General features: G+C 54.5%; 1 protein-coding gene across 3 annotated transcripts; it reads left to right on the forward strand.

Annotated features, from left to right (window-relative positions):
• The first annotated feature begins 505 nt into the window (after window positions 1–505).
• Window positions 506–25,110, forward strand: CACNB1 (calcium voltage-gated channel auxiliary subunit beta 1). 3 transcript variants are annotated; one of them, XM_055388266.2, is made up of 14 exons: window positions 508–886; window positions 3,328–3,414; window positions 6,707–6,826; window positions 11,345–11,467; window positions 12,019–12,155; window positions 12,376–12,452; window positions 12,844–12,998; window positions 14,084–14,164; window positions 14,566–14,624; window positions 14,807–14,916; window positions 15,092–15,243; window positions 20,839–20,934; window positions 21,383–21,568; window positions 23,260–25,110. In XM_055388266.2, exons 1-14 carry the CDS (start codon window positions 803–805, stop codon window positions 23,722–23,724), a joined length of 1,932 nt encoding a protein of 643 aa, XP_055244241.1. In that variant the 5' UTR covers window positions 508–802; the 3' UTR covers window positions 23,725–25,110. The 3 variants fall into 3 exon arrangements, with proteins under 3 accessions (XP_030867074.1, XP_055244241.1, XP_030867073.1); XM_031011213.3 differs by lacking the exon at window positions 12,844–12,998 and adding an exon at window positions 13,798–13,817 and having other exon boundaries at window positions 517–886; XM_031011214.3 differs by lacking the exon at window positions 23,260–25,110 and having other exon boundaries at window positions 506–886; window positions 21,383–21,782.
• Window positions 25,111–27,011: the final 1,901 nt, after the last annotated feature.

Raw genomic sequence — 27,011 nt, forward strand, 5'->3', positions numbered from 1 at the left:
TGGCCTTTTGGAAGAGCAGGGGTTGGGGGGGCGGTGTATCCTAGTGACTGATTATGGCAGAACTCCTGGACCCCTGGGATTTATTTTGCTGTCGCTGTTGGACACCCTCCCCATCTCAGCCTCAGCCTCCCACCGGCAGCCCCAGAGCCATGTTGGAGGGAGAAGCTTTTCTGTTTGGTTTGAGGCAGCCTGGGCCCCACACTGGGGAGAAAGGAGTTAAAGCCAGGTTCCAGGATCACCGGGACCGGGAAGTTCCGGTGGCCCAAACAGGAGTGGGTTGGGGGGACCCGCAGGAAGAGAGGTTTGGGACAAAAGGGGGGCGGTGCCAGCCATGCCAATCCCCATCAGCCCTCGGCATCCACTGGTAGACCGCCCCCCCACCCCTCCCCCAAGTTCCACGCCTAGTTTCTCCCTTCCCGCCCCAGTGGGCCGCCTGCACCCCACGGCCAGTCAGAGGCCCACCTGCGGCCACCTAGAGCCGAGTGGGGTTTGCCTCCCTGCTGCCGCACGCCCATTGTGTGCGCCGAGCCGGCGGAGGGGCTGCGAGGGGCGGGGCCGGGCCGGCGGAGGGAGGGAGCGAGGGAGGGGCGCGGGGAGATGCTGAGCCTACGGGGGAGGCGGCGGCGGCAGTGGAGAGAGCGGGAGGAGCGAGGGAAGGCAGGAAGGAGGCAGCCGAAGGCCGAGCTGGGTGGCTGGACCGGGTGCTGGCTGCGCCGCGCTGCTTTCGGCTCCCACGGCCTCTCCCATGCGCTGAGGGCGCCCGGCTGGGCCGGGCCGGCGGCGGGAGGGGAGGCTCCTCTCCATGGTCCAGAAGACCAGCATGTCCCGGGGCCCTTACCCACCCTCCCAGGAGATCCCCATGGAGGTCTTCGACCCCAGCCCGCAGGTGAGGCGTGGTGGCCCGGCCCAACGGGAGGGGGCCTCTCCCGCGGACCGTGTTGAGGTCGGCTCGAGAGGCGCGGGAGAGGAAGGGGTTATATGCGGGGCGCGGAGGAGAGAGGGATGCCTGCGCGCCCCCCATCCTTGCAGGTTGTGATTGATGGGCGCTGGGCCTGGGGCTGGGTGGCGATGCTGCGGAGCGGGGAGGGGGCGGGTGGGCTGCCTGTCACCCTCGCCTCCTTATCTCCCCCGCGTCAAGGTTCCTGCCGCTTGGGCACCAGCTTCAGTGGGCTGAGCGTGGGGGTGCTGGTGGAGGGGGATCTGGGCCTTGAGAAGGGGAGGTTGAAAGAGGCTAGAAAGCGAGCCAGGCAAGGGGGGCGACGCAGAGCACGCTCGGGGGCGCCAGGCGGGTGTGGGTGGGGTGGGGGTGGCACGAGGAGGTGGCCGAGGCGATGGTCAGAGGGCGGTGCCAAATGCCAACAGGCCTTCAAAGCCGCAGACACTGGTTCTCGAGGGTGGGGAAAGGGCCAACCCCGGGCGAGGTCCCCTCCCAGCCACCTGGGCTCCATCTCTATGTCGGACCTGCTCCCCTCCCCCCACACCCACGTTGACTTACCCCACCCCCACCCCCGCCCCAAAAACGCCTCCAAAGTTTGGAAAGTTGGATGGATGCCAACTCATGGGAGGGGGGAAAAGCTGTTTTACCTGGGGGAGGGGTCTACTTCTCCATCCCCACCCGCACACTTTTCCTACACCCCTGGTTACCCCCAGGAAGTGGCATTCTTGGGCGCGGTGGGTTCCCATGGGGTGACCAGCAGGCTCTGGGATGGTCGCGCCAGGGGATTTCTTTGGGAGTGTCCTTCTCCAAGGATAGCATTAACTCTTCTGTTACTGTGGCCACCAGCTGTAACCACCATGATAATGTGACTGATGGGTATGTAGAGGGGTCAAGTCAGACCTAAAAATACCTTCCTCCACCCCAGGCCCCTTTGAGCCTGGGAGGCAGCTGACTGGGGCCTTCCTTTCAGCTGTCCCCTGTCCCTCTGAGTGCCACTCCCTTTGCCCAGCCTGGCAGTGGGGGGGAGGGTGGTGTCTGGGATTCACTGGGTGATCCTCCTAGGTTTGTAGGGAGCATCACAACTTGAGTTGGGGTATATGTCTGGTTTGAGAGAAGGGCGGGGAGGGAAGGATCTTGGAAGGGTCCCCAGGGGCCCTTCTCTCCCATTTTCCATCCTCTTTCTTGTACCCTGATCCCAGCAGCCAAAGCCCCCAGTCTGGTCATGGCCCCTCCAGGTTCTTTGGCCAAAGAAAGTCTAGGATGGAGACCGAGGGCAGGGACTTGGAAGTCTGAGCCCTCACTCACTCTCCCCATTCTGAACTGGGCTGAGGCCAAGTGTGTGTGGGTACAAGCTGGGGAGGGCCAGAAGCAGCTCTTCTTGCAAGAGGACTGGAAATACCTGATGCCCTTAACCTGAACGTGTGGCTTCCTGAATGGTCAGGCGGTATTTCCTCCACCCGGTCTCTGAGACTGAGCCAGCTTACCCCCTAGGGATCTGTGGGGCTGTGTCCTAGGCTCATGTGGTGCGGGGCCGAGGGACATTTAGATTGACATAGCCTGATGGGTACCATGGGCATGGGGCATGGGCAGTGGCAGCTGGGGGCCACAGGGTAGAAGCTTGATCCCTCTTGCCCCCTTGGGGAGGATTGTAGCTACTGTGATTGTGAGAGAGGGAGCTGAGAAAAAGTCCTGTCTGGGCAAGGGATGAGAGTGGGGAGCAAAATCTGCCCCCATGGTGCCACTGATAAGGCTGGATGTTTACTGTCCAAATACAGTTCCATGCCCCTACTCCCTCCCAAGAAATCTGGCTCTGAGTCTCCAAGAGAGCTGTCATCCCCTCCCTACTCTGTGAATAGCGAAGGGAAGAGTTGGGCACAGGGGAGAAGCCAGGCTGGGCCCTGGGTTGGCAGTTCCTCCTCTCTGGGGGCCACCAACACAAACAGCCCTGCTCTGCTCCTGCGGAGGGGGAGTGGGGGTGACTTTCCCGCTCTCCCCACCCAACACCCAGCACTGCCGGCTGCCTCTCCCTTCCTCGGAGGCCTCTGCAGCCTGCCCAGCATCTTAATTAGCTCTGCTGCCTAATGAGCCTCCAGCTTCTCCGTGCCTCCCCCCTTCCCAGCCTCTCTGGCTTGGTTTGGGGGTTTCCGTGTGGGCCTTCTGGGGCTCTCTTGCACTGGTCCCCACTCCTGGCTGTGCTCTGGGCCCTCTCCATGAGGATGGGAGACCCTCCCTCCCCTTGGGTCGTACCACCTCAGGAGGAAGGTGCAGGGGGGTGGAGGTGGGGCTGGGAGTGCTGTTCCCAAGCTTGGCTGTAGCTCTGGGGCTGGCAAGATGAGGGTTGGGAAAGGGCCCTTCTGATTCTACTCTTGTTCCTTTCCTGGCCTCTTCAGGGCAAATACAGCAAGAGGAAAGGGCGATTCAAACGGTCAGATGGGAGCACGTCGTCGGATACCACATCCAACAGCTTTGTCCGCCAGGTAATGGGGAGGCTGGGCGGAGAGGAGGGAGGTGGCTGGTTGGTGGAGACCAGCATTGGTGAGCCAGGTCTGCGGTATTGTCCAGGCACCCTTCCCTGTGCCATTTGTCACCTGCCTGGAGCCACCCCATCACCCTGACACCCCATGACCTCTCCTGGATGTGCTGTCAGCGGCACCCACTCGCTCAGCCCCCGCCCCTGACCGGCCCCTCCCCCAGCACCAGGCACCCTCCCCTGCTGCCTGCTGGCCTGCGTCATCTCATTCAGGGACAGCCTGGCCTGCCTCCCTCTAGCTTGCTTCGGGCTGTCACCCACTCCCCCTGCCGGCTGTCTGCTTCCATGTCCTCCCCCAGAATCTGTGACAGGGTGGGGTGGAGGCAGGTCCTAGGAAAAGCAGAGCAAGGATGTTTGGGTCCCTGTAGTCCTGGTGAGGTCCTGGCCAGGGAAACACGCTCCTCACCTCGAGACATGATTGTCTAAGAAGCACAGAGAAAGGGTGATGGTGACGGGGGTGGGGGTGGTTGAGGCATGAGGCTGTTGATTTTATAATAGAGAAGACGGTAGCCCAGCACCCCTGCCTGAAAGGGTGTAACTGAGAATAGCTTTCTGGGGTCTTCTGTGCTCAGTCAGTAAGCGGCTGCTCTCATCTCTCTGTCAACCCTGGGCCATCTTGGGCTCAGGGTGAGGGACTGAGAGAGGCATGTGGTTGCTATGACTACTTAGCATCTCACCAAAGCCTGGTACCCAAAAAAGGCAAGAGGGGCTTGGGATTAGACAAGGAAAAGGCGTGTATTGAAGAGGAAATGGGCAGGGCATTCGAGGGCAGAAGACAGCACAGAGGAGGGGTCCTCTGGAGATGAGCCCCTCCCTTCCACCTTGGGCCAGGAGCAAGGGTGATGCCAGGCAGATCCACCACTAATTAGAGTGAGGCCCTTCTTTCCGTTTCTTCTGTCTCTACAGCACTTGGCACATGTGAGCCTCAGTCTGACTTGGGAGGTTCAGGAAGGGGAGGCTTCATTCTAGCCTTTTCTAAGTATAGGAACAGACAGGAAGTCCTTTCTTCAATCACTCCCTCATCCCTCCTGTTGCAGGACATGGCCAGGGCTAGGAAGAATGACGCTGTGCTTTTATTGCCCCTCTTGGCAGAAAAGGACCTTGGCTCCTTCAGTGTTTGCCAACCCAGGGAGTCAGACCCCAGCCTCCAATTCTTCCTCCTTTTAGCTCCCCAGCTCTGATCCCCGGTAGGTGGTGGGGAGTGGTGGGGGGGCAGTCCTTGCCACATCTCTGAGCTAAATATACCCTAGCAGTTTGCACATGTAGCAACTCTGCTTGTAACCTGAGCCCCCAAGGGAACGGGCAGTTTGGGCCACCCCCTAGGCCAGCAGGGCCAGGCACTGAGGGTGCCGGGATGGAGGCGCCCAGCCGGACCCTGGTGGTGGTGAGCTGGGGATGGAGTGGGGTGGCGGCGGGTAGAACAGCCTCTCAGGAAAGCTGACGGAGGGCAGCCTTTACTCCAGCGTGTCTCCATGCCTCCTCACTGTTTCCTGTCTTCTGCCATTTCTGATGTGTGCGTGTGTATGCGCGTGCATGTGTCTGCATATGTGTGTGTATGTGTGCGCATGCCTACATGCGTGTATGTGTGCACCTGTGTGTCTGCATATGTGTGTGTGTCTGCCCGCACATGTGCGTCTGCATGTGTGTCTGTGTGTGTGCATGTAACTGTGTGTGTATGTGTACACGTGCGCGTGCCTGCGTGTGTGTTGGGGTCGGTGAGTGTGTGCGCGCGTATGCCTGCATTTGTGTTGGGGTTGGTGAGTGTGTGTGTGCATGCGCATGCCCGCGTGTGTGTTGGGGTCGGTGAGTGCCTCTCTGCTAGTCTGTCTCCCTGTCTGTTTCCCTGGCTCTTTGACTCTGCGTGCTCCCATCAGGGTGGAGAGGGGGAGCTACGCTGGTTTTCTCTCCTTCTCTCCTTCGTGCCTCTTTCCCCACTTCTGTTAGTGACCCCCGCTCCACCCCAACCCTTCCTCCGCGGGTCTCCCATTTTCATTATTTGGCTGGGAAAGAGATGGGCAGCTGCACCAGCTAATGACCTGAGGCCCCTGGGGAGAGGTGGGACTTTGTTTCTGTCTTTCTCAGGTCCCCTCCATGCCAAACTTACGGACCTTCCTGGCCAAGTGACCCTTTTCTGCCCTCAGGAAAGAACCCCTACATCCCTGCAGTCCTCCTCTTCTGCCACATAACCTCCTATGCCTTGTCCAACACCACCCCCGCATAGTCACACAAATCCACACCTCTTGCCTCCTGCCCTCACATGTCCCCCAACCTCAGGGTCACAGATGTCTGGGAGCTCCCCCCCAGTACACTCACATGTGGCTGTACACACACAGTCGTATGCAGCCAACTATAGAGCACACCCTCCTCCACACACTTGTACTTGCACATCCACGCACACACATGAAGAAGCACGTGCATTCCCACTACCAGGTCTGTACGGGCAACATGTGTCTTACACATATGTGTGCATCCCTAAAGGAGTCCCTTGTGCTCTGGGTTGGTCATTGTGGTCAAAGCCAGCTGTCTGGCACCCAGCAGCCCTCATTTCAGGGAAAGCCCTGTCCCATATCCTGCTCTTAACTTGCCTCTTCGGTCTGTACCAGCCTGGAACTCTTGGGTTCTCTTGTGTCCTAGGAGAGCCCGAGGACTGGGGCTGTAAGTAGTGAAGTTTGATTCTGGCAGTACCAGTTAAGAGGAGCAGGGGAGGTAGGAGTCTATCTCCCTCTACCCTTGAACAGAAGCTGGCAAAATCTGTGGTGGCCCCATCCTGCGGAGCAGGCCGTCCACGGCTGATAGTGCAGAGAGCTCAGGCCGAAGCTGGTGGCTGCAGTCCGTGGAATGGATGCCACTGGACCTCAGCTGAGTCTATCTCAGCGGGTGCTGGGGGCAGGGGAGGGAAGGAGCAGTGGGAGTAGAGACTCGTCCCTGGCATTCCTCCCTTGCCTTGTGCCCCTATCAGGTTCCCACCCCTCCCTGGGCCCCAAGCAGCTGTCCTTGGGCCTGCCTTCATCTCCTGCTTGCTGCTGTCACCCTCACTAGGGCCACACTTTCCCCAGGGGCCTGAGAAATCTCAGCTCCTGGTCCCTTCCACCTAATACCACCTTGTCTTAGCCCTTGTGGTGTCATGCTGGGCTGGCTGGGGCTTGAGGCATCCATGATGGGTGGCACCTCCATGCCTTCCCAGGCCCAGGAGCTGGGAGAGGCAGCAATGGCCCTGATCTGGCTCTCTCTATTTTCAGGGCTCAGCGGAGTCCTACACCAGCCGTCCATCAGACTCTGATGTATCTCTGGAGGAGGACCGGGAAGCCTTAAGGAAGGAAGCAGAGCGCCAGGCATTAGCGCAGCTCGAGAAGGCCAAGGTGAGAAAGATGTGGGGAGGGGCTGTGCTGGCATGATTTCCCCCAGTCCTGGGCTGTAGAGAGAGCCCAGACAGAACCAGGGCCAAGTCTTGACCCAGCCACTTCCTAGTACCCCTGAACCTTGCGCCTCTGTCCTTCACCTGCACAATGTGGGCTATAATACCTGCCTGCTTATACAGTATAATAAGTATAATAAGTGCCTGTTATTATACTGTTTCCACACATAATAAGGGCTTGATAAGTGCTAAAAATTTCTTTTTTTTTTTGTTTTTTGAGTTGCAGTCTTGCTCTGTCACCTAGGCTGGAATGCAGTGGCACGATCTCAGCTCACTGCAACCTCCGCCTCCCGAGTTCAAGTGATTCTCCTGCCTTAGCCTCCCAAATAGCTGGGATTACAGGTGTGCACCACCAAGCCTGGCTAATTTTTGTATTTTTAGTAGAAACAGGGTTTCACCACGTTGGCCAGGCTAGTCTCAAACTCCTGACCTCAAGTGATCTGCCCGCCTCGGCCTCCCAAAGTGCTGGGATTACAGGCGTGAGCCGCTGCACCTGGCCAGTGCTAAAATCTCTGCGTCTTCCTGGAATCAAACTTCCTGGGCTGGAATCCTGGTCCTGACTCTTTTTTTTTTTTTTTTTGAGACAGAGTTTCGCTCTTGTTGCCCAGGCTAGAGTGCAATGGTGTGATCTTGGCACACTGCAACCTCCACTTCCTGGGTTCAGGCGATTCTCCTGCCTCAGCCTCCTGAGTAGCTGGGATTACAGGCATGCTCCACCATGCCTGGCTAATTTTGTATTTTTAGTAGAGATGGAGTTTCTCCATGTTGGTCAGGCTGGTCTTGAACTCCCGATCTCAGGTGATCAGCCAGCCTCAGCCTTCCAAAGTGCTGGAATTATAGGCTCTGGTCCTGACTCTTTTTTTTTTTTTTTGAGACAGAGTCTCGCTCTGTCACCCAGGCTGGAGTGCAGTGGCATGATCTCGGCTCACTGCAAGCTCCGCCTCCTGGGTTCACGCCATTCTCCTGCCTCAGCCTCCCAAGTAGCCGGGACTATAGGCGCTGGCTGCCACGCCCGGCTAATTTTTTGTATTTTTAGTAGAGACGGGGTTTCACCATGTTAGCCAGGATGCTCTCGATCTCCTGACCTTGTGATCCGCCCCCCTCAGCCTCCCAAAGTGCTGGGATTACAGGCATGAGCCACCGTGCCTGACCTGGTCCTGACTTAATAGCTGTGTGATCTTAGGAAAGTCACATTAAAAGGAAGATAATAATAGCACTTAACTTCAGAGGATTTTTTATTGTTGTGATGAATATAAATGAGACAATATGTGTTAAGTATGTAACATGGTACCTGGAACACTAAATGGTCATTACTGTCATTATTGTTTTTTTTAATTTAATTTTAGGCCAGGTGCTGTGGCTCACGCCTTGTAATCCCAGCACTTTGGGAGGCCCGGTTGGGCGGATCACTTGAGGTCAGGAGTTCGAGACCAGCTTGGGCAATGTGGTGAAACCCCGTCTCTACTAAAAATACAAAACTTAGCTGGGTGTGGTGGCGTACGCCTGTAATCCCACTTACTCGGGAGGCTGAGGCACCAGAATCGCTTGAACTAAGGAGGCAGAGGCTGGAGTGAGCTGAGATCGCACCACTGCACTCCGGCCTGGGTGACAGAGCGAGACCCTGTCTCAAAAAACATAATAATAAATAAATTTAAATATTTATTATTTTTTATGAGACAGGGTCTCGCTCTGTCACTCAGGCTGAGTGTAGCAGCGTGATCACGGCTCACTGGAGCCTTGACCTCCCATCTCAGCCTCCCGAGTACCTGGAACTATAGAGGCATACCACCACACCTGGCTGATTTTTTATTTTTTGTAGAGATGGGATCTTGCTATGTTGCCCAGGCTGGTCTTGAACTCCTGGGTGCAAGTGATCCTCCTGCCTCGGCCTCCCAAAGTGCTAGGATTACAGGCATGAGCCACTGTGCCCAGCCCCTTTTATTTATTTATTTATTTTTGAGATGGAGTCTCGCACTGCCGCCCAGGCTGGGGTACAGTGGTGCGATCTCGGCTCACTGCAGCCTCCGCCTTCCAGGTTCAAGCGATTCTCCTTGCCTCAGCCTCCCAAGTAGCTGGGATTATAGGCGCCCGCCACCATGCCTGGCTAATTTTTTTTTGTATTTTTAGTAGAGATGGGGTTTCACCATGTTGGCCAGGCTGGTCTCAGAACTCCTGACGTGGTGATCTGCCTGCCTTGGCCTCCCAAAGTGCTAGGATTACAGGCGTAAGCCACTTTGCCCAGCTGCCCCTTTTATTTTTTAAAAACCGACAGGGCTGGCTGGGTGCGGTGGCTCACGCCTGTAATCCCGGCACTTTGGGAGGCTGAGGTCGGGCATTTGAGACCAGCCTGACCAACATGGTGAAACCCCATCTCTACTAAAAATACAAAACTAGCCAGGTGTGATGGCGCATGCCTGTAATCCCAGCTACTTGGGAGGTTGAGGCAGGAGAATCGCTTGAACCAAGGAGGCAGAGGTTGCAGTGAGCCGAGATTGCGCCATTGCACTCCACCTTGGGCAACAAGAGCAAAACTCCATCTCAAAACAAAACAAAACAAAACAGACAGGATCTCCCTATATTGCTCAGGCTGGTCTCAGACTCCTTCCCTCAAGCCAGTATTGGGATTACAGGTGTGAGCCACTGTGCCTGGCTGCTATTATTATTATTATTTTATTTTATTTTATTTTGAGACGGAGTCTTGCTCCATCACCCAAGCTGGAGTGCAATGGCACGATCTTGGCTTGCTGCAACCTCTGCCTCCTAGATTCAAGTGATTCTCCTGCCTCAGCCTCCTGAGTAGCTGGGATTACAGGTGTGTGCCACCACGCCCAGCTAATTTTTGTATTTTTAGTAGAGACGGGGTTTCACCATGTTAGCCAGGCTGGTCTCGAACTCCTGACTTCATGATCCACCCGCCTTAGCCTTTCAAAGTGCTGGGATTACAGGCATGAGCCATTGCGCCTGGCCTATAACTATTATTTAATTAATTTATTTTGTTTTGTTTTTGAGACGGAGTTTCGCTCTTGTTGCCTGGGCTGGAGTGCAGTGGCACCATCTCAGCTCACTGCAACCTCCACCTCCCAGGTTGAAGTGTTTCTCCTGCCTCAGCCTCCCAAGTAGCCAAGATTACAGGCATGTGCCACCACACCATGCTAATTTTGTATTTTTAGTAGAGACAGAGTTTCACCATGTTAGTCATGGCTGGTCTCGAACTTTCGACCTCAAGTGATCCACCTGCCTTGCCCTCCCAAAGTGCTGGGATTACAGCAGTGAGCCACCGTGCCCGGCCTGCTATTATTATTATTTTTTCTGGGTATCATTGTGGGCTTCCCCATTCCCAACGCTTTTCTTTCCTGAGTGCCCCGCCTCTACCCTGAGAGGGCTGAATTCCCCATTTTGCTTTCTTGTTTTTTATTGTAAAAGTTAATATACATGGAGAAAACCACACAAGCCAATTCAGTATACATTTTTTTTTTTTTTTTTTGACGGAGTCTCACTCTTTCATCCATGCTGGAGTATAGTGGCATGATCTTGGCTCACTGCAACTCTGCTGCCCTGGTTGAAGTAATTCTCCTGCCTCAGCCTTCCAAGTAACTGGGATTACAGGCATCTGCCACTGCGCCCAGCTAATTTTTGTATTTTTAGTAGCGACAGGGTTTCACCATCTTGGCTAGGCTGGTCTTGAACTCCTGACCTCATGAATCCACCTGCCTCTGCCTCCCAAAATGTTGGGATTACAGGCGTGAGCCACCGCGCCCAGACTTTTTTTTTTTTAGACAGAGTCTTGCTCCGTCATCCAGGCTGGACTGCAGTGGTGCCATCTTGGCTCACTGCAACTTCTGCCTCCTGAATTCAAATGATTCTCATGCCTCAGCCCCCTGAGTAGCTGGGATTACAGGTGTGTGCCACCATGCCCAGCTAATTTTTTTGTATTTTTAGTAGAGGCAGAGTTTCACCATGTTGGCCAGGCTGGTCTCAAACTCCTGGTCTCAAGTGATCCACCTGCCTTGGCCTCCCAAAGTGTCAGTATACATTTTGTTGTTGTTGTTTTGAAATGGAGTCTTGCCTTGTCGCCCAGGCTTGAGTGCAGTGACACAATCTCGGCTCACTGCAACCTCCACCTTCCAGGTTCAAGCAACTCTCCTGCCTCAGCCTCCCGAGTAGCTGGGATTATAGGCACCCACCACCAAGCCTGGCTAATTTTGTATTTTTAGTAGAGACGGGGTTTCACCATGTTGTTCAGGCTGGTCTCGGACTCCTGACCTCAGATGATCCACGTACCTTGGCCTCCCAACGTGCTGGAAATACAGGTGTGAGCCACCACACCCTGCCCATGTCCATACACATTTCAAGGAACAATTATAAAGCAAACATCCAAGTAACCACTACTACTGTCAGGAAGTTGTACATTACATTGTGGTTTGCCCTCTAGTTGCCATCCTCCCCTGTGTGCCTCCTCTAGACCAAGCCAGTGGCATTTGCTGTGCGGACAAATGTTGGCTACAATCCGTCTCCAGGGGATGAGGTACCTGTGCAGGGAGTGGCCATCACCTTTGAGCCCAAAGACTTCCTGCACATCAAGGAGGTGGGTATCTGGAGGGAAGGCAGGGAAGTGGGTGCCAGGAGACAGGCAGCCAGAGTGCTAGTGGACAAAGGCTTCTGAGCCAAGCAGAGCCAGGCTGAATCTGCTGTGTGACCTTAGACAAATCTCTCCACCTCTCTGAGCCTCTTAATTTTCTACTGGAAAAATGAGGTGGTAATGCTTAGGTCAGAAGGTTGTTGGGAGGGTTTGTTAGGGGGCCTGAACTGGCATGGCGGTGTGCCAGGGACATGTAGGTATCCGCATTTACTCCAGCGGCCTTTGCAGCGTAGGGTGGGCACATGGGGAGAAGAAGGACTCTCAGAATTGCACTGGGCCGGTGGCAGGGTGGTCCATGGCCAGAAAGCATGCTGGTCCTGGAGTTGTCCTGAAAATTGGCAGCTCCACTCAGAGGCTGGAGCCAGGGCTGGGGATTTTTGAGGGTGCCACCCCTGGGCTGGGAGGTGAGTCTGGGCGTTTCCCCTAGAGAGTGACTGCTAGCTTGCCCCTGCAGTTTCCCTCTTGCTCTTTCCACCCACCTGCCATATTCTTTGCAGAAATACAATAATGACTGGTGGATCGGGCGGCTGGTGAAGGAGGGCTGTGAGGTTGGCTTCATTCCCAGCCCCGTCAAACTGGACAGCCTTCGCCTGCTGCAGGAACAGAAGCTGCGCCAGAACCGCCTCAGCTCCAGGTGTCTGGGTGGGGCAGGGGAAGGGGATGCTGCCAACCCCAGGAGAGGCCATACAGCCTGGACTAGGCCTCAATGGTTGCCCCTGGCCCTGAGGGCACAGAGCTGCCTGTGGCATCACCAGTGGGGCTGGAGCACCTCCGGGGGTGCCGCATGTGAGAGGATGAGAGCCCCCCACGCCCACCTCTTTGCTCACAAGCTTGGTTTGCCTCTGCCCACACAGCAAATCAGGCGATAACTCCAGTTCCAGTCTGGGAGATGTGGTGACTGGCACCCGCCGCCCCACACCCCCTGCCAGTGGTAAGAGCCATCGCCATGCAGGGGTTTGGGAAGAAGCTCCTGGGTGGGGTGGTCTCCCCACTCCCTGAATCCTCCTTTCCCTGCAGTAGGAAACACCCCAATCCTGAGTCCCCCAAGCACATGCAGTGGTTCCCCCTCCGTGAAGAGTAGGATACCCCTCAAGCTGGGCCTGTCATGTCTCTCCTCTCCCTTTTCTTTGGTAGCTCCATCTCTCTGCCTGATTCCCCTGCCCTGCCCCCATTCATTTCTCCCAGCCCTGTTCCATTCACCTCTTCTTCTTTCTTTTTTCCCCATCCCCATCCCTGCGTTCTGTACTTGTGTCTCCACGTTCATCTCACTCCTTCTCCCCACCTCGCCTCCCTCCTCCCTCTCTCCTGACTCTCCGGTCCAGGTAATGAAATGACTAACTTAGCCTTTGAACTAGACCCCCTAGAGTTAGAGGAGGAAGAGGCTGAGCTTGGTGAGCAGAGTGGCTCTGCCAAGACTAGTGTTAGCAGTGTCACCACCCCGCCACCCCATGGCAAACGCATCCCCTTCTTTAAGAAGGTAATTCTCGCTGTGTTCTTGCAAGAGGTGGGGGAGTCAGGGCCAGCACTTTGGTGGAGGGAAGGGGGCTGTAATGGATTCAGATGTGGTACCAACCTGTTCTGTGGGCATCAGGGCTTCCTACTGAGGTGGAGGGAAGGGTAGCATGGGCACATCCCCCTCCACACACAACTCCACCCTGGCCCGATCTCCAGGAAGGAGATCTTGCCCTTGGAAGGTTGCCCCCACACCTGGGGCAGCAGGGTTTGGTGGTCATGAACCCTGACCTCTCCCGTCACTCCCAGGGGCCTGCTCTGGTGTTGGTGTCTACCTTGGCATGTGAAGCAGGACATGGGATGGCATTCCTTCTTTGCCCTTTTTTGACTCTCTGGGTGGGCACATATTGGGGGGGGGCTGCTGGCTGCAAAGCAAGACGGTTAAGGGAACCCCTAAAATGGGCAGGTTGGCATGCACTGGGGGCAGGAGATGGGCACCAAGATAGGGGCTGTCACCCTCTCCAGCTCTTTTCCAAGACCCAGAAGAGGGTAGGATATGTCTGAATATTCCCACATCCACTGGACTGACTGTCAGTCCTGCTCCCAGCCCTGATCCAGGGCCACCTCTGGCTCCCGCTTGGCGTGGGGTCCCGTTCCCCGTCTCTGGCTCTGTCTGTCACTAACACGCATGCCCTGTTATCTCTCCTCGTCTGCCCGGCTCTCCCTCCCTCTCTTGTCCTGGCTCCTGCCTTGCCCTCTGCCCCTGCCTGGGTCCCCTTCCCTCTCTCCTCCCCCTTCCCTCTCTTGGCAATCTCTGGACCCAGCCAAACAGAAGCAGAAGTCGGTGAGTATCACAGCTTTCTGTGTCTTCCTCCCCACTCCCTGGGATGAGCTAGGGGGACCTTCTAACACCCATTCCCACATCTGTCCCCCATTTCCCCCACCCTTCCTGGTTCTCCCTGGCCATCCCTCCCCACCCCCACCCTGATCCCCACATCTGGGCTCTGGGACCAGGGTCGGGGAAGGCTGCATGGGGGAGCCTGGAGTCTGGGGAAGAGGATCTAATGTCATCTCCACTCTGGGGTTTCCCCTCCCTGCTTCCCCCCCCAGACAGAGCATGTGCCCCCCTATGACGTGGTGCCTTCCATGAGGCCCATCATCCTGGTGGGACCGTCGCTCAAGGGCTACGAGGTAGGACTTCCTAGAGGGGAGTGGATGCAGAGGGGCCTTAGAAAGATCTTCAGACCCCAGAGAGATCCCCTAGAAGGGCCCAGATCCCAAGGCATCCTCCCAGGAGGGCTACAGACTTTCAGAGACAACCCCCAGGGGGCCCAATCCACGGAAAGACCCACTCAGAGGAGCCCCGTCCCCCAAAGAAACCCTCAGAAGAGCCCTCCCAGAGATGCCACTTACAGGGACCTTGGAACCAGAGACCCCAGTGGAGGCCCCTCAGACTCAGACCCCCACCCGCCGTAAAGGCCTGTCTAGAAGAAAGTGGAACGTGAGGGTACAAATACCCAGCCACTCAGAGTCTGAGCGGCTTTAAATGCCTGCCTTCTCCTCCCTCCCTCCCCACAAACCCCCACCCCCAGGTTACAGACATGATGCAGAAAGCTTTATTTGACTTCTTGAAGCATCGGTTTGATGGCAGGTAAGATCCTGGGAGCTGCTCCTCGCACCTGCCGTTGCTCTCTGCTGCTGGGGATGGGCAGGATGCCTCGAATCACAATCCTGGGACTCGGACTGAGGAACAGAAGGCGGGCCTGGAACTGGGGAGTGGGCAGGGCATTCCAGCCCACCCTGACCCGACTCCCCTCTTGCCCCATTCCCCAGGATCTCCATCACTCGTGTGACGGCAGATATTTCACTGGCTAAGCGCTCAGTTCTCAACAACCCCAGCAAACACATCATCATTGAGCGCTCCAACACACGCTCCAGCCTGGGTGAGCCCACTCCTGCTGTCTTCACTCCCCTTTTCTGGGCCGGACATGGGAGGGGTGGGAGGGGTGGGAGGTGTGGGAGGTAGTGGGCAGGGCCATCTCCAGAAGTGTTCCCTCCACCTGCTGTTCCTGGGAGGCCACCTGACATTCCCCCATCCACATGACTCCATGCCCCCAGCTGAGGTGCAGAGTGAAATCGAGCGAATCTTCGAGCTGGCCCGGACCCTTCAGTTGGTCGCTCTGGATGCTGACACCATCAATCACCCAGCCCAGCTGTCCAAGACCTCGCTGGCCCCCATCATTGTTTACATCAAGATCACCTCTCCCAAGGTGGGTGCAGGAGCCTGACCCTGGCCAGGACAGCGTGGTTTAAAAGGGCTGCTTAGGTTTAAATCCCAGCTCCACTGCTTACTAATTACGTGAATTAATCTGCCTGAGTCTTAGTTTCCTTCTCTGTAAAGCTCCATCGTATTGTCAAGTGTTTCAACCTCATATGAATGTATAGCACTTAGCAAATGGTCTGATACAACATGTTAGCTATTATTTACTGTTATTAGGGTCATGCAGACCAATCCCCTGTCTCCACTCTGATTGACCTCCCACCCTTGGACTGAAAGAATTCTGTGCTTTTTGTTCCAGTGCCACCTAGCTACTTGGCAGTTGGGAGGTCTTTCCTTTCTTCTTCTTCTTTTTTTTAAATCAGGATCTCGCTCTGTCACCCAGGCTGGAATGCAGTGATGCAATCATAGTTCACTGCAGCCTCTACCTCCTGGGCTAAAGCAATCCACCCACCTCGGCCTCCCACGTAGCTGGGACTACAGGTGTCCACCACCATGCCTGGCTAATATTTTTATTTTTTAGAGATGGGATTAGCTGTGTTGCCCAGGCTGCTTTCCTCTCTTGATATCAGCCCTTTTTGCTGCAGTGTCCTCATTTGGACTTTGATAGAGGGGAAATCGGTAGGAAGGCCGCCTTACTTTTTCTTTGTATTGCAGCACCATTAACTTTCCCTTCTAGATGCCAGTGGGGATCTGAGAAACATGGAGGAAGAGTTGAGGTGAAGGATTTGAAGTTAGAAGACAGCATGGGCTTGAAATTCTAGCTCTGATTGGTTTACGTATTGATTTATTCTTATTGTTGGTTGTTTTTTATTGAACTTGGAATCTTGGGGGAATTATTTAGCCTCTGATTCTCTATTTCTTCACCTATAAAGTGGGGTTATAATCCCTCTCTTGTGTTATTGTTGAGAGGATTGCTGTAAGGAGCCCAGTATACTCTCTGATTTATTTATTTATTTATTTATTTATTTTAGACGGAGTCTTGCTCTGTCACCAGGCTGGAGTGCAGTGGCGCGATCTTAGCTCACTGCAACCTCCACCTCCCGGGTTCAAGCTATTCTCCTGCCTCAGCCTCCTGAGTGGCTGGGACTACAGGAGTGCACCACCATGGCCCGGCTAATTTTTTGTATTTTTTAGTAGAGACAGGGTTTCACCATGTTGGCCAGGGTGGTCTCGATCTCCTGACCTCGTGATCCGCCCACCTCGGCCTCCCAAAGTGCTGGGATTACAGGAGTGAGCTACCGCGCCCAGCCTACTCTCTGATTTATGAGGGCAGCCAATAGTGGTAACCATTATCATCCCATGAGCTGGGCTCCCTGGACCAGTTACTTAACCTTTTTTTTTTTTGAGACAGTCTTGCCCTGTCACCCAGGCTGGAGTGCAGTGGTGCGATCTCACTCACTACAGCCTCTGCCTCCCAGGTTCAAGTGATTCTTGTGCCTCAGTCTCCCGAGTAGCTGGGGTTAGGATTACGGGCACACACCACACCTGGCTTTTTTTTTTTTTTTTTTTGAGAAGGAGTCTCACTCTGTCACCCAGGCTGGAGTGTAGTGGTGTGATCTTGCTCACTGCAACCTCCGCCTCCTGGGTTCCAGTGATTCCTCTGCCTCATCCTCCTGAGTAGCTGGGACTACAGGCGCATGCCACCAAGCCTGGCTAATTTTTGTATTTTTAGTAGAGACGGGATTTTACCATGTTGGTCAGGTTGGTCTTGAACTCCTGACCTCGTGATCCACCAGCCTCGGCCTCCCAAAGTGCTAGGATTACAGGTGTGAGCCACTGTGCCCGGCCACACCTGGCTAATTTTTGTATTTTTAGTAGAGACAGGTTTTCACCATGTTGGCCAGGCTGGTCTCAAACTCCTGACCTCAAGTGATTTCTCTTGCCTCAGCCTCCCTAAGTGCTGGGATTACAGGCGTGAGCCACGGCGCCCAGCCTACTTAACCTTTCTGAGTCCTCTGTTTCTAATGAGATAAAGGGGATGATGGGATTTAAGTACTTCCTGAGGGGAGTTGAAAGGACCAAATGAGATAATGAATGCAATAACACTGAACTAGAAAGTAACCAATGCTTCCATTTCCCCCACTGAGGTTAAGAGGAGGGACTCTGGAACCAGGCAGCCTGGACCTTCTACTCCAGGGCTGTCACTTACTGGCTTTGTGTTCCTTTGGCAAGTGGCCAAACATCTCTATGCCTTGGTTTCCTCATCTGCAGCATAGGCATACTGGGTTTGTGAAGATTAAATAAATGGGTTAACCATGAAAAATGCTTGGTATTGGGCCAGGCACAGTGGCTCACACCTGTAATCTCAGCACCTTGGGAGCCCGAGGCCGGCAGATTGCCTGAGCTAAAGAGTTCAAGACCAGCCTGGGCAACATGGTGAAACCCTGCCTCTACTAAAATTCAAAAAATTAGCTGGGCATGGTGGTGGGCACCTGTAATTCCAGCTACTCAGGAGGCTGAGGCACAAGAATTGCTTGAACCCAGGAGGCGGAGGTTGCAGTGAGCCGAGATTGCATCACTGCACTCCAGCCTGGGTGACAGAGCAAGACTCTGTCTCAAAAATAAATAAATAAATAAATAAATAAATATAAATAAATGCTTGGTATCCCAGAACTATATCTGTTCCATTTTGTAAGAAGATTTTCATTTTCAAATAATTTCAGATTTACAGAAGTATGGCAAGAATAGTATCAAAAAAATCTTATTTTTTGAATATTCTTCACCAGGATTCACTAATTTTTTAACAGTTTTATTGAGGTAGAATTCCCATACCATTAAGTTCAGCCATTTAAAGTCTATAAGCCAGGCTTGGTGGCTCACACCTGTAATCCCAGCACTTTGGGAGGCTGAGGCAGGTGGATCACTTGAGCTCAGGAGTTGGAGACCAGCCTGGGCAACATGGCAAGACCCTGTCTCTATTAAAATTAAGTGTACAGTCTAATTTTTTTCAGATTCACAAATTTTGAAACATTTACTTTTATCTTTCTTTCTCTCTTTTTTTTTTGAGGGGGGACGAAGTCTCGCTCTGTCACCCAGGCTGGAGTGCAGTGGTACAATATTGGCTCACTGCAATCTCTGCCTCCCAGGTTCAAGTGATTCTCCTGCCTCAGCCTCCCAAGTAGCTGGTATTACAGGCGCCCACCACCACACCTGGCTAATTTTTATATTTTTAGTAGAGACAGAGTTTCACCATGTTGGCCAGGCTGGTCTCGAACTCCCGACCTCAAAAGATCCACCTGTCTCAGCCTCCCAAAGTGCTGGGATTATAGGCGTGAGCCACCATGCCTGGCCTATATTGTGTTTCTTAAGAACAACATCATTATCTTATACAACCATGATGCAATTGTAAAATTCAAGAATTATTTCTAAAATATAGTCCATATTAGTTTGTTTTTTTTTTTTTTTGAGCTAGGGTCTCACTCTGGCTGCCCAGGCTGGAGTGCAGTGATGCAGTCTTGGCTGACTGCAGCCTCTGCCTCCCTAGTTCAAGCAGTTCTGCCTCAGCCTCCTGAGTATCTGGGATTACAGACGCCTGCCACCATACCCAGCTAATTTTTGTATTTTTAGTAGAGACGGGGTTTTGCCATGTTGGCCTGGCTGGTCTCGAACTCCTGACCTCAGGTGATCCACCACCCCCCCTGCCTCCCAAAGTGCAGGGAGGGATTACAGGCGTGAGCCACTGTGCCGGTATAGAATGCCCTTCATAGCAACATTTCCCCCAATCCAGGAACCAACCCAGGATCACTTGTTGCCTGTTGTTTTTTAGACAGAGTCTTGTTCTGTCGCCCAGGCTGGAGTGCAGTGGCACGATGTCAGCTCACCTCAACCTCTGCCTCCCAAGTTCAAGCGATTTTCATGCCTCAGCCTCCTGAGTAGCTGGGACTACAGGCATGTGCTACCACACCGAGCTAATTTTTGTATTATTATTATTTTTTAATAAAGACAGGGTTTCACCATGTTGGCCAGGCTGGTCTTGAACTCCTGGCCTCAGGTGATCCACCCGCCTCAGCCTCCCAAAGTACTGGGATTACAGGTGTGAGCCACTACGCCCAGCCTAGTTTTCTTTCTTTCTTTCTTTCTTTTTTTTTTTTTTGAGACAGAGTCTCACTCTGTCGCTCAGGTTGGAGTGCAGTGGCGATCTCAGCTCACTGCAAGCTCCGCCTCCCAAATTCACGCCATTCTCCTGCCTCAGCCTCCCAGGTAGCTGGGACTACAGGCACCTGCCACCATGGCCGGCTAATTTTTTTAGTAGAGACGGGGTTTCACCATGTTGGCCAGGATGGTCTTGATCTCCTGACCTCGTGATCCACCCACCTTGGCCTCCCAAAGTGCTGGGATTACAGGCATGAGCCACTGCACCCGGCCCTCTTTTTTTTTTTTTTTTTTTTTTTTTGAGACGGAGTCTTGCTCTGTTGTCCAAGCTGGAGTGCAGTGGCACCATCTCGGCTTACTGCAAGCTCTGCCTCCATTCTTCTGCCCCAGCCTCCTGAGTAGCTGAGACTACAGGCGCCTACCACCACATCCGGCTAATGTTTTGTATTTTTAGTAGAGATGGGGTTTCACCGTGTTAGCCAGGATGGTCTCGATCTCCTGACTTCAAGATCTGCCCGCCTTGGCCTCCCAGAGTGCTGGGATTACAGGTGTGACCCACCGCACCCAGCCAGCCTAGTTTTCTTTAATCTGGAAGGCTTCCTCAGCCTTTCTTGAATTTTCCAGAGACTGACATTTAGGCAGAGTACAGGACAGCTATTCTGTAGACTGTCTGTCCCTCAGTGTGCGTTTGTGTGATCATTCCTCATGATTAGTTTCCGGTTTTGCATTATTATAATTATGGTTCTTGTTGAGATGAGAATGATAATAGCAGCTATCTAACAGGATTGTTGTCAGGACTCAATTGATCATGTGAAAAGCACAGAACAATGCTGGTATGTAGCAAGTGCCCCATAAAGGAAGACTGTTGTTGTTGCTGTTGTTAATATAGAGGGTGTGGCTGGGCTCAGTGACTCACGCCTATAATCCCAGCACTTTGAGAGGCTGAGGCAAGTGGATCACTTGAGGCCAGGAGTTTCAGACCAGCCTGGGCAACATAATAAGACCCTGTTTCTACAAAAAAATTAAAAAAAATTAGTGGGGTTTGATGGCACGTGCCTGTAGCCCTAGTTACTCAGGAGGCTAGGCTGGGGGCTCGCTTGAGCCCAGGGTAGAGTGAACTATGTTCACACCACTGCACTTCAGCCTGGGTGACAGAGCGAGAACCAGTCTCTAAAATTTAAAAAAAAAAAAAAAAAGGAGGGTGGGTGGGCCTACAAACAATGTTAGAGAAGTTGAGAAGGAGAATCACTGCCCTTCATATAGCCCCTAAGGAAGGCTGGCATAACACCAGGAGAGAGCCTGAGCATTGCATAGGGTAGACACAGGGCTGCTGAGGTCCTTTCTGCAGAGGTGCCCAGTGCTGAGAGTTATGGAGCATTCAAGGGTCTTGACACTGGCTCTCCATGCTGATCCAACCAGGACCCGCCTCGCTGACTGGGTGCATTGCCTGAGTCCCTCTAGCTCCTCTTCCTTTTCTCTCTCCCCAAACCAGGTACTTCAAAGGCTCATCAAGTCCCGAGGAAAGTCTCAGTCCAAACACCTCAATGTCCAAATAGCAGCCTCGGAAAAGCTGGCACAGTGCCCCCCTGTGAGTGCCTAGATCCCAGGGAAGGGAATGGAGGGAGAACATTTGGGTTGTCCTGGTTTCCTCTGGCCTACGTGAGAGACAGGGTGACCAGGAACACCTGGGTCAGGCCTGTGGGTGCAGACTGGTCTTCCGGGAAGAGCACAGGTCCCGTCAGTCAAAGACTGGGTTCAAGCCCCAGAAGCACCCTTCTGCGTGGAGAGTCAAGCCCTGTCTCCCAGCCTTGGTTGCCTTATCTCTAGAATGAGGGAGTTGGACTGAGTGCCAAAACTTCTTGCAGTTCTGCCAATCTGTAGATCCGAGAGCTCTCCTTCCCTTCTACATCCAGAGGCCTCTTTTTAACCTTGTCCTTCAATCCCTTGACTCTACCCACTGCACCCAGGCCACACCCTCAACCCCCTTGGCCATGCCCCACTCATCCCAGCCCTGCCCCCTAACCCCGCCTTCACAGGAAATGTTTGACATCATCCTGGATGAGAACCAATTGGAGGATGCCTGCGAGCATCTGGCGGAGTACTTGGAAGCCTATTGGAAGGCCACACACCCGCCCAGCAGCACGCCACCCAATCCGCTGCTGAACCGCACCATGGCTACCGCAGCCCTGGCTGCCAGCCCTGCCCCTGTCTCCAACCTCCAGGTACAGGTGCTCACCTCGCTCAGGAGAAACCTCGGCTTCTGGGGCGGGCTGGAGTCCTCGCAGCGGGGCAGTGTGGTGCCCCAGGAGCAGGAACATGCCATGTAGTGGGCGCCCTGCCCGTCTTCCCTCCTGCTCTGGGGTCGGAACTGGAGTGCAGGGAACATGGAGGAGGAAGGGAAGAGCTTTATTTTGTAAAAAAATATGATGAGCGGCAGCTTCTGGTGTCTGTGGTTTTTGATGGGTCTGGGGCTTCTGGTGCTGTCTTCCTGGGCCTGGTGCCATAGGAGCGCATCTGCTGCCCGCTGGATATGAGGCCTGATGGGAGCGCTTTTAAGACAAGGGACTAGGAAGGACATGCGAGGAAGACTGATAAACTGATTCGCTGGACTCCACACCCTTTTTAGACCCAACAGAGCAGGGGCCTTCAGAGCCAGGGAAACCTACGTTAAACCTGGACTCTCCCTCCCTGGAGCCCTGACTCCACAAGGCCCCTCAAGAGGGACCAAGAATGTGGCATCTTCTATGACTTGATGCTGAACCTTCCACCATTCTCCCAGTTAAAGTCCAGGAAAGGACCTCCCATGGGAGACCCATCCTGCCTTGCCCTCCTCCCATGGGAGCCACAGCCCACCTCTTGATTGCACACCATTAAGTATAAGGTCTTAAGAGCCAGAAGAAACCCATGAAATCATTCTAGACTGTAGCTTTCAAATTTGTTTTCAGCAACAGAGCCCATTTATTCAATGAATCTTACGTGGAAGCTGAGGATGTAGATAATGCATCCTTGCTCTGCCCTGAGGGAGCCAGGGGAATGGCCTCCCCTCCACCTCCATGGGGACCCCTGAAGCACTTCTGTGCCCTTCCCACCCAACGCCACCCCAGATCTCTAGGTAACAGTTTGGAAACTGCTGCTCAGGTCTAACCCCCATCACGTTACAACCAAGAAATGAGGCCACAGAGAGGGGAACTGTTTGCTTAGGGTCACACAGCTTGACATGGCAGGGGAGGGACTGGAACCCCTCTTGTGCCCCACCTCCACGTGACATTTGATGATGAGGACACTGGGCCACCTCTTCATCTTCAGTAGGAGGGGGAGACCCAGCAGCCTTCCCCAGCTTGCTGCTTTGAGTGCTTGTTGGGGGCAAGGGAGGAATCCCATCAGCCTTGGAGATGGTGTCATCTGACTAGGGAATGGTGGGAGAAGCATGGGGTTCTGGAAGCCTGAGATTGGGGTTTGGTGTGGGTCGAAGAAGCCAGGGTCAGCAGGTTTGAGCTGAAATCCCGTTAATATATTTGGAAAACCAAAGGCAATGACTAACCGAATCAACCACTAATGAGTGGCAATACTGAGCTGTTAATGACGATTAACCCCAAGATAGCATTAATGACCTGCACTGAGGAAGCGGTGACTCATGGCTCACGGCTGTTGGCCATAGTTGCCCCTAGAGTTCATATGTCCTCACATCTGTTGAAGGTCGGGTGCCCCCTGTCCAGAGAGAGGAGCAAATGCCCTGAGGTCTGTCCTCTGGCTGGGCTCCAGAGCCATTTGTCCCCGGGGCCCCTCCCCTAGAGCCAGCACCCTCTTCATCCAGGCCGGACCTCTTAATGCTGTCACTAACTTGCCTTGCTTTGTTGTGTTTTTCTCACCCCTGCCTGATCTGCATGGTGTGTGCTGTCCGTCTGCTAACCAGGGACCCTACCTTGCTTCCGGGGACCAGCCACTGGAACGGGCCACCGGGGAGCACGCCAGCATGCACGAGTACCCAGGGGAGCTGGGCCAGCCCCCAGGCCTTTACCCCAGCAGCCACCCACCAGGCCGGGCAGGCACGCTACGGGCACTGTCCCGCCAAGACACTTTTGATGCCGACACCCCCGGCAGCCGAAACTCTGCCTACACGGAGCTGGGAGACTCATGTGTGGACATGGAGACTGACCCCTCAGAGGGGCCAGGGCTTGGAGACCCTGCAGGGGGCGGCACCCCCCCAGCCCGACAGGGATCCTGGGAGGACGAGGAAGAAGACTATGAGGAAGAGCTGACCGACAACCGGAACCGGGGCCGGAATAAGGCCCGCTACTGCGCTGAGGGTGGGGGTCCAGTTTTGGGGCGCAACAAGAATGAGCTGGAGGGCTGGGGACGAGGCGTCTACATTCGCTGAGAGGCAGGGGCCACACGGGCGGGATGAAGGGCTCTGAGCCCAGGGGAGGGGAGGGAGCGAGGGGCTCACACCTGACATGTATTCGCCTCCAGGGGGCGCTGTCTCCCTCCTTTCAGATGCCTTTGCTCAACGCTTGGGGTTTCTTTGGTGTTACCATCCCAGCTCCCGGGAGGCCCTTAAGCCCCAGCTGTCGGTTTTTACCTGCCTGTTGTGGATGGATGAGGGATACCCACCTTTCTGAAGTGTCCCCTTTCTCCCATCTTAAGGGGCTCTCCTCCCTCACCCTCCTAGAGAAAAGGTGCACTTCCTTAACTCTTTCTACTCGGGGCCCTAAGTGACGGTCTTAAGTGGGATGGCTCTCCTTCTCCCAAGCTGCAGTACTGGGGAAGGGCTGGGCGCTTTTCCTGGAAAGGGAGGCCACAGATTCTTTCCCATGGGGGCTCTCTTCCCCAGATCCAAGGTCCCTCACCCTGCCTGCCCCTTCCTCCCAGCTTCCTGGCGGCATCGTCTGGTCGGTGAAAGCCATAGCATGGACACCCCATGGGGAGCTTGTCTTGGGGAGGGTTCTGGGTGGAAGCTGGCAGGCATACAGCACCCTCTACCCTCCGTGGCCATGGCAAAGTCCAGGGCCCAGAACCCTGAGGAGTGAGCGGCCGAGACGCTGCTCCCCACCCCCCACCTCCATGCCTCAGCCTTTGCCTACCCCAGGAATGAGCTTGGCCTCCAACATCCCTTGCCTGCTGCCATTAGAAGAGGGGGCCCCTCTGCATCTGAGCCCCCCATCCCTGTGCCACCTGGGTGTGGAGCCCATGGAACACTCTGGTCCGCCTCATTTTAAACCAAAAAACTGCTCCTTCACCCTCACCCTGAGGCCCCAGGGGAGAGGACCCGTGGGATGGTGCCCAGGGGTTGCCTTGGGACCTCGGATCTCCTCTGGGGGGCTTGGCTGCTGCTGTTGCTGCTCTGTATTTGCCTCTCGTGATTCTGTTTGTTACCCATGTTCACTTCCCCCAGGAGAGGCCTTGGTACCCCCTCTCCCCTGGGGCATCCCTCTGCCTTGGCATCCCTGTAGCCCAGCAACCCTGCCCCTCCCCAGCATCCCAGCTGGGCCAGAGAGAGCCGACTGTGCCAACAAGGACTGGGCCCTGCCCGGCTGCCCGCCTCAGGGATGGGCACCTCATGCCTGTCTCGCCACCTCCTGTGCCAATGTCCCACCCTCCACCTGGGGGTGGGGTGCAGCTTCCACTTACTGATTAGAAGACACCACTGCCCTCCCTTCCCCCCTCCCTGTCTGGTGTCCTGTGCCCCCATCTGTCTGTCTATATTTGTCTGTACTCCCCTAGGAGAAGTATTTTGCCATATATAAAACCACTGTCCTGTCCTTTGTGGCTGCCTCCCAAGCCTGCTTCTTTGTCCTCGCCACATAGTCGTCAGCGTAGGCACCTGGGAGCTGCTGCTATGCAAGGGGAGTTGAAAGGGTGGGTGCCTGAAGACGTTGTGCCCTGAGTCATTGACTCAAAAGAAAAGATGATCCTTTGATTTTGGCCCTCTGATGTATTGTGCCCAAGCCAGGAGCTGCTTGGGCAGTCCCAGCTCCACACTGGCCCTGAGCCCCTTCACTTACCTGTCTCTCCACAAGTAGAGCCAAAGGCAATGGGAAGCTCAATGTTGCTCGGTGGGTGAGATCCAGACCCATTGGTGCAATGTCTTAAATACACATGACTGTTTTTCTGCTCTTGTGGCCTCACTGTGCCCCAACACCTCAGAAGAGGGAGGGGCTGAGCTTCTGGCTCCACTAATGCCCCCCTCGTTCCTGCTAACCAGCTTTGGGGACAGGGAGGCAGACTACTTGTGGGGGCAGGTCAGAGAAAATCAGGGATTCTGCCAGTCCCAGACTGAAAGTCAGCAGGTGAGTGTACCCATTCCTCCCACCCCCAGCTGGCAGGATGTGGACTTCTGACAGTTACTGCAACCACCTGTGTCCTGCCTCACACAGTACCCTCAAACTATTTCCCCTCCCTCCTGGTTCTTTTTCTTTTTTTTTTTGAGATGGAGTTTCGCTCTTGTCGCCCAGGCTGGAGAGTGCAGTGGCGTGATCTCGGTTCACTGCAACCTCTGCCTCCCAGGTTCAAGTGGTTCTCCTGCCTCAGCCTACCGAGTAGCTGGGACTACAGGCACCTGCCACCACGCCTGGCTAATTTTTGTATTTTTAGTTGGGACAGGGTTTCACCATGTTGGCCAGGCTCCTGAACTCAGGTGATCCACCCACCTTGGCCTCCCAAAGTGCTGGGATTACAGGCATGAGCCACTGTGCCCACCCTGGTTCTTGTTTTTTGTGCTGGTGGCCGTGGAGGACTAAAATTCCTGAGTCCGCTACCTGAGTGCTGAGGCCCAACATGAGTGAGTGTGTGTGTGTGTGTGTGTGTGTGTGTGTGTGTGTGTGTGTGTGTAGGGCAAAAGACATCCCCCAAGACCCTACAGATGAGGAGTTAGTGGATCAAAGGAAAGGGAAACTGGGCAGGCCCAGAGGTCAAGTGGCTGACCCCAGTTCCCTGGGGGAGCCAATGGCAAAGTTGATGAGAGCCTAGTCTCTGCCTCCCAGCATAGTGCATTTCCCACTGCCTTCCTACAGAATCATTCATTCCTGTGTTTCTTCCTTGAACAAACGTTTATTGAGCACCTCCTATGTACCAGGCACAAGTCTACGTAGGGGCCATAGATTATTTCAGCACAGCATAATGTGTTCTCTGCTGTGGGAGCACTGGGTACTGTGGGAGCATTGGGTACTGTGGGAACCTGAAAGAGGGGTTAGTCCCATAACCTGGGGAGGTCAGCTGAGGCTTCCTGGCAGAGGTGAGGCTTGAGTAGAATCTAGAAGCATGGTTAGCAGACAAATGGGGAAAGTGTTCAAGGCAGAGAAAGCAGGGGACATGCATGACATATTCTTGGCACCTCACCACCAAAGTGTGCTCTCAAGGTGGTGGCCAGAGAGGAATTGGCAGGAGCAGGTCACAGTGGGCCTTGAGTCACGTTAAGGAGTTTGGGCTTTGTCCTGAAGCTCGTGTGCAGAAATGGAAGGATTGTAAGCAATTAGCAAGATTGCTTTGTTTGCAGTTTGGCACATAGATTGGAAGGCCTAGCTTAGAAACAGCTGTGATAATCCAGGTGCGAAAGGAGGGTTTGCCTTACGCCACAGCAGTGGGACTGGAAGGGAGGCAAAGAGGCCAGAGAGATCTAGCAGTTAGATGGCCGGGCTTGGTGGCTTATGCCTGTAATCCCAGCACTTT

This window comes from Gorilla gorilla, chromosome 4 (genome assembly GCF_029281585.2).
Source record: "Gorilla gorilla gorilla isolate KB3781 chromosome 4, NHGRI_mGorGor1-v2.1_pri, whole genome shotgun sequence".
Classification (NCBI taxonomy): domain Eukaryota; kingdom Metazoa; phylum Chordata; class Mammalia; order Primates; family Hominidae; genus Gorilla; species Gorilla gorilla.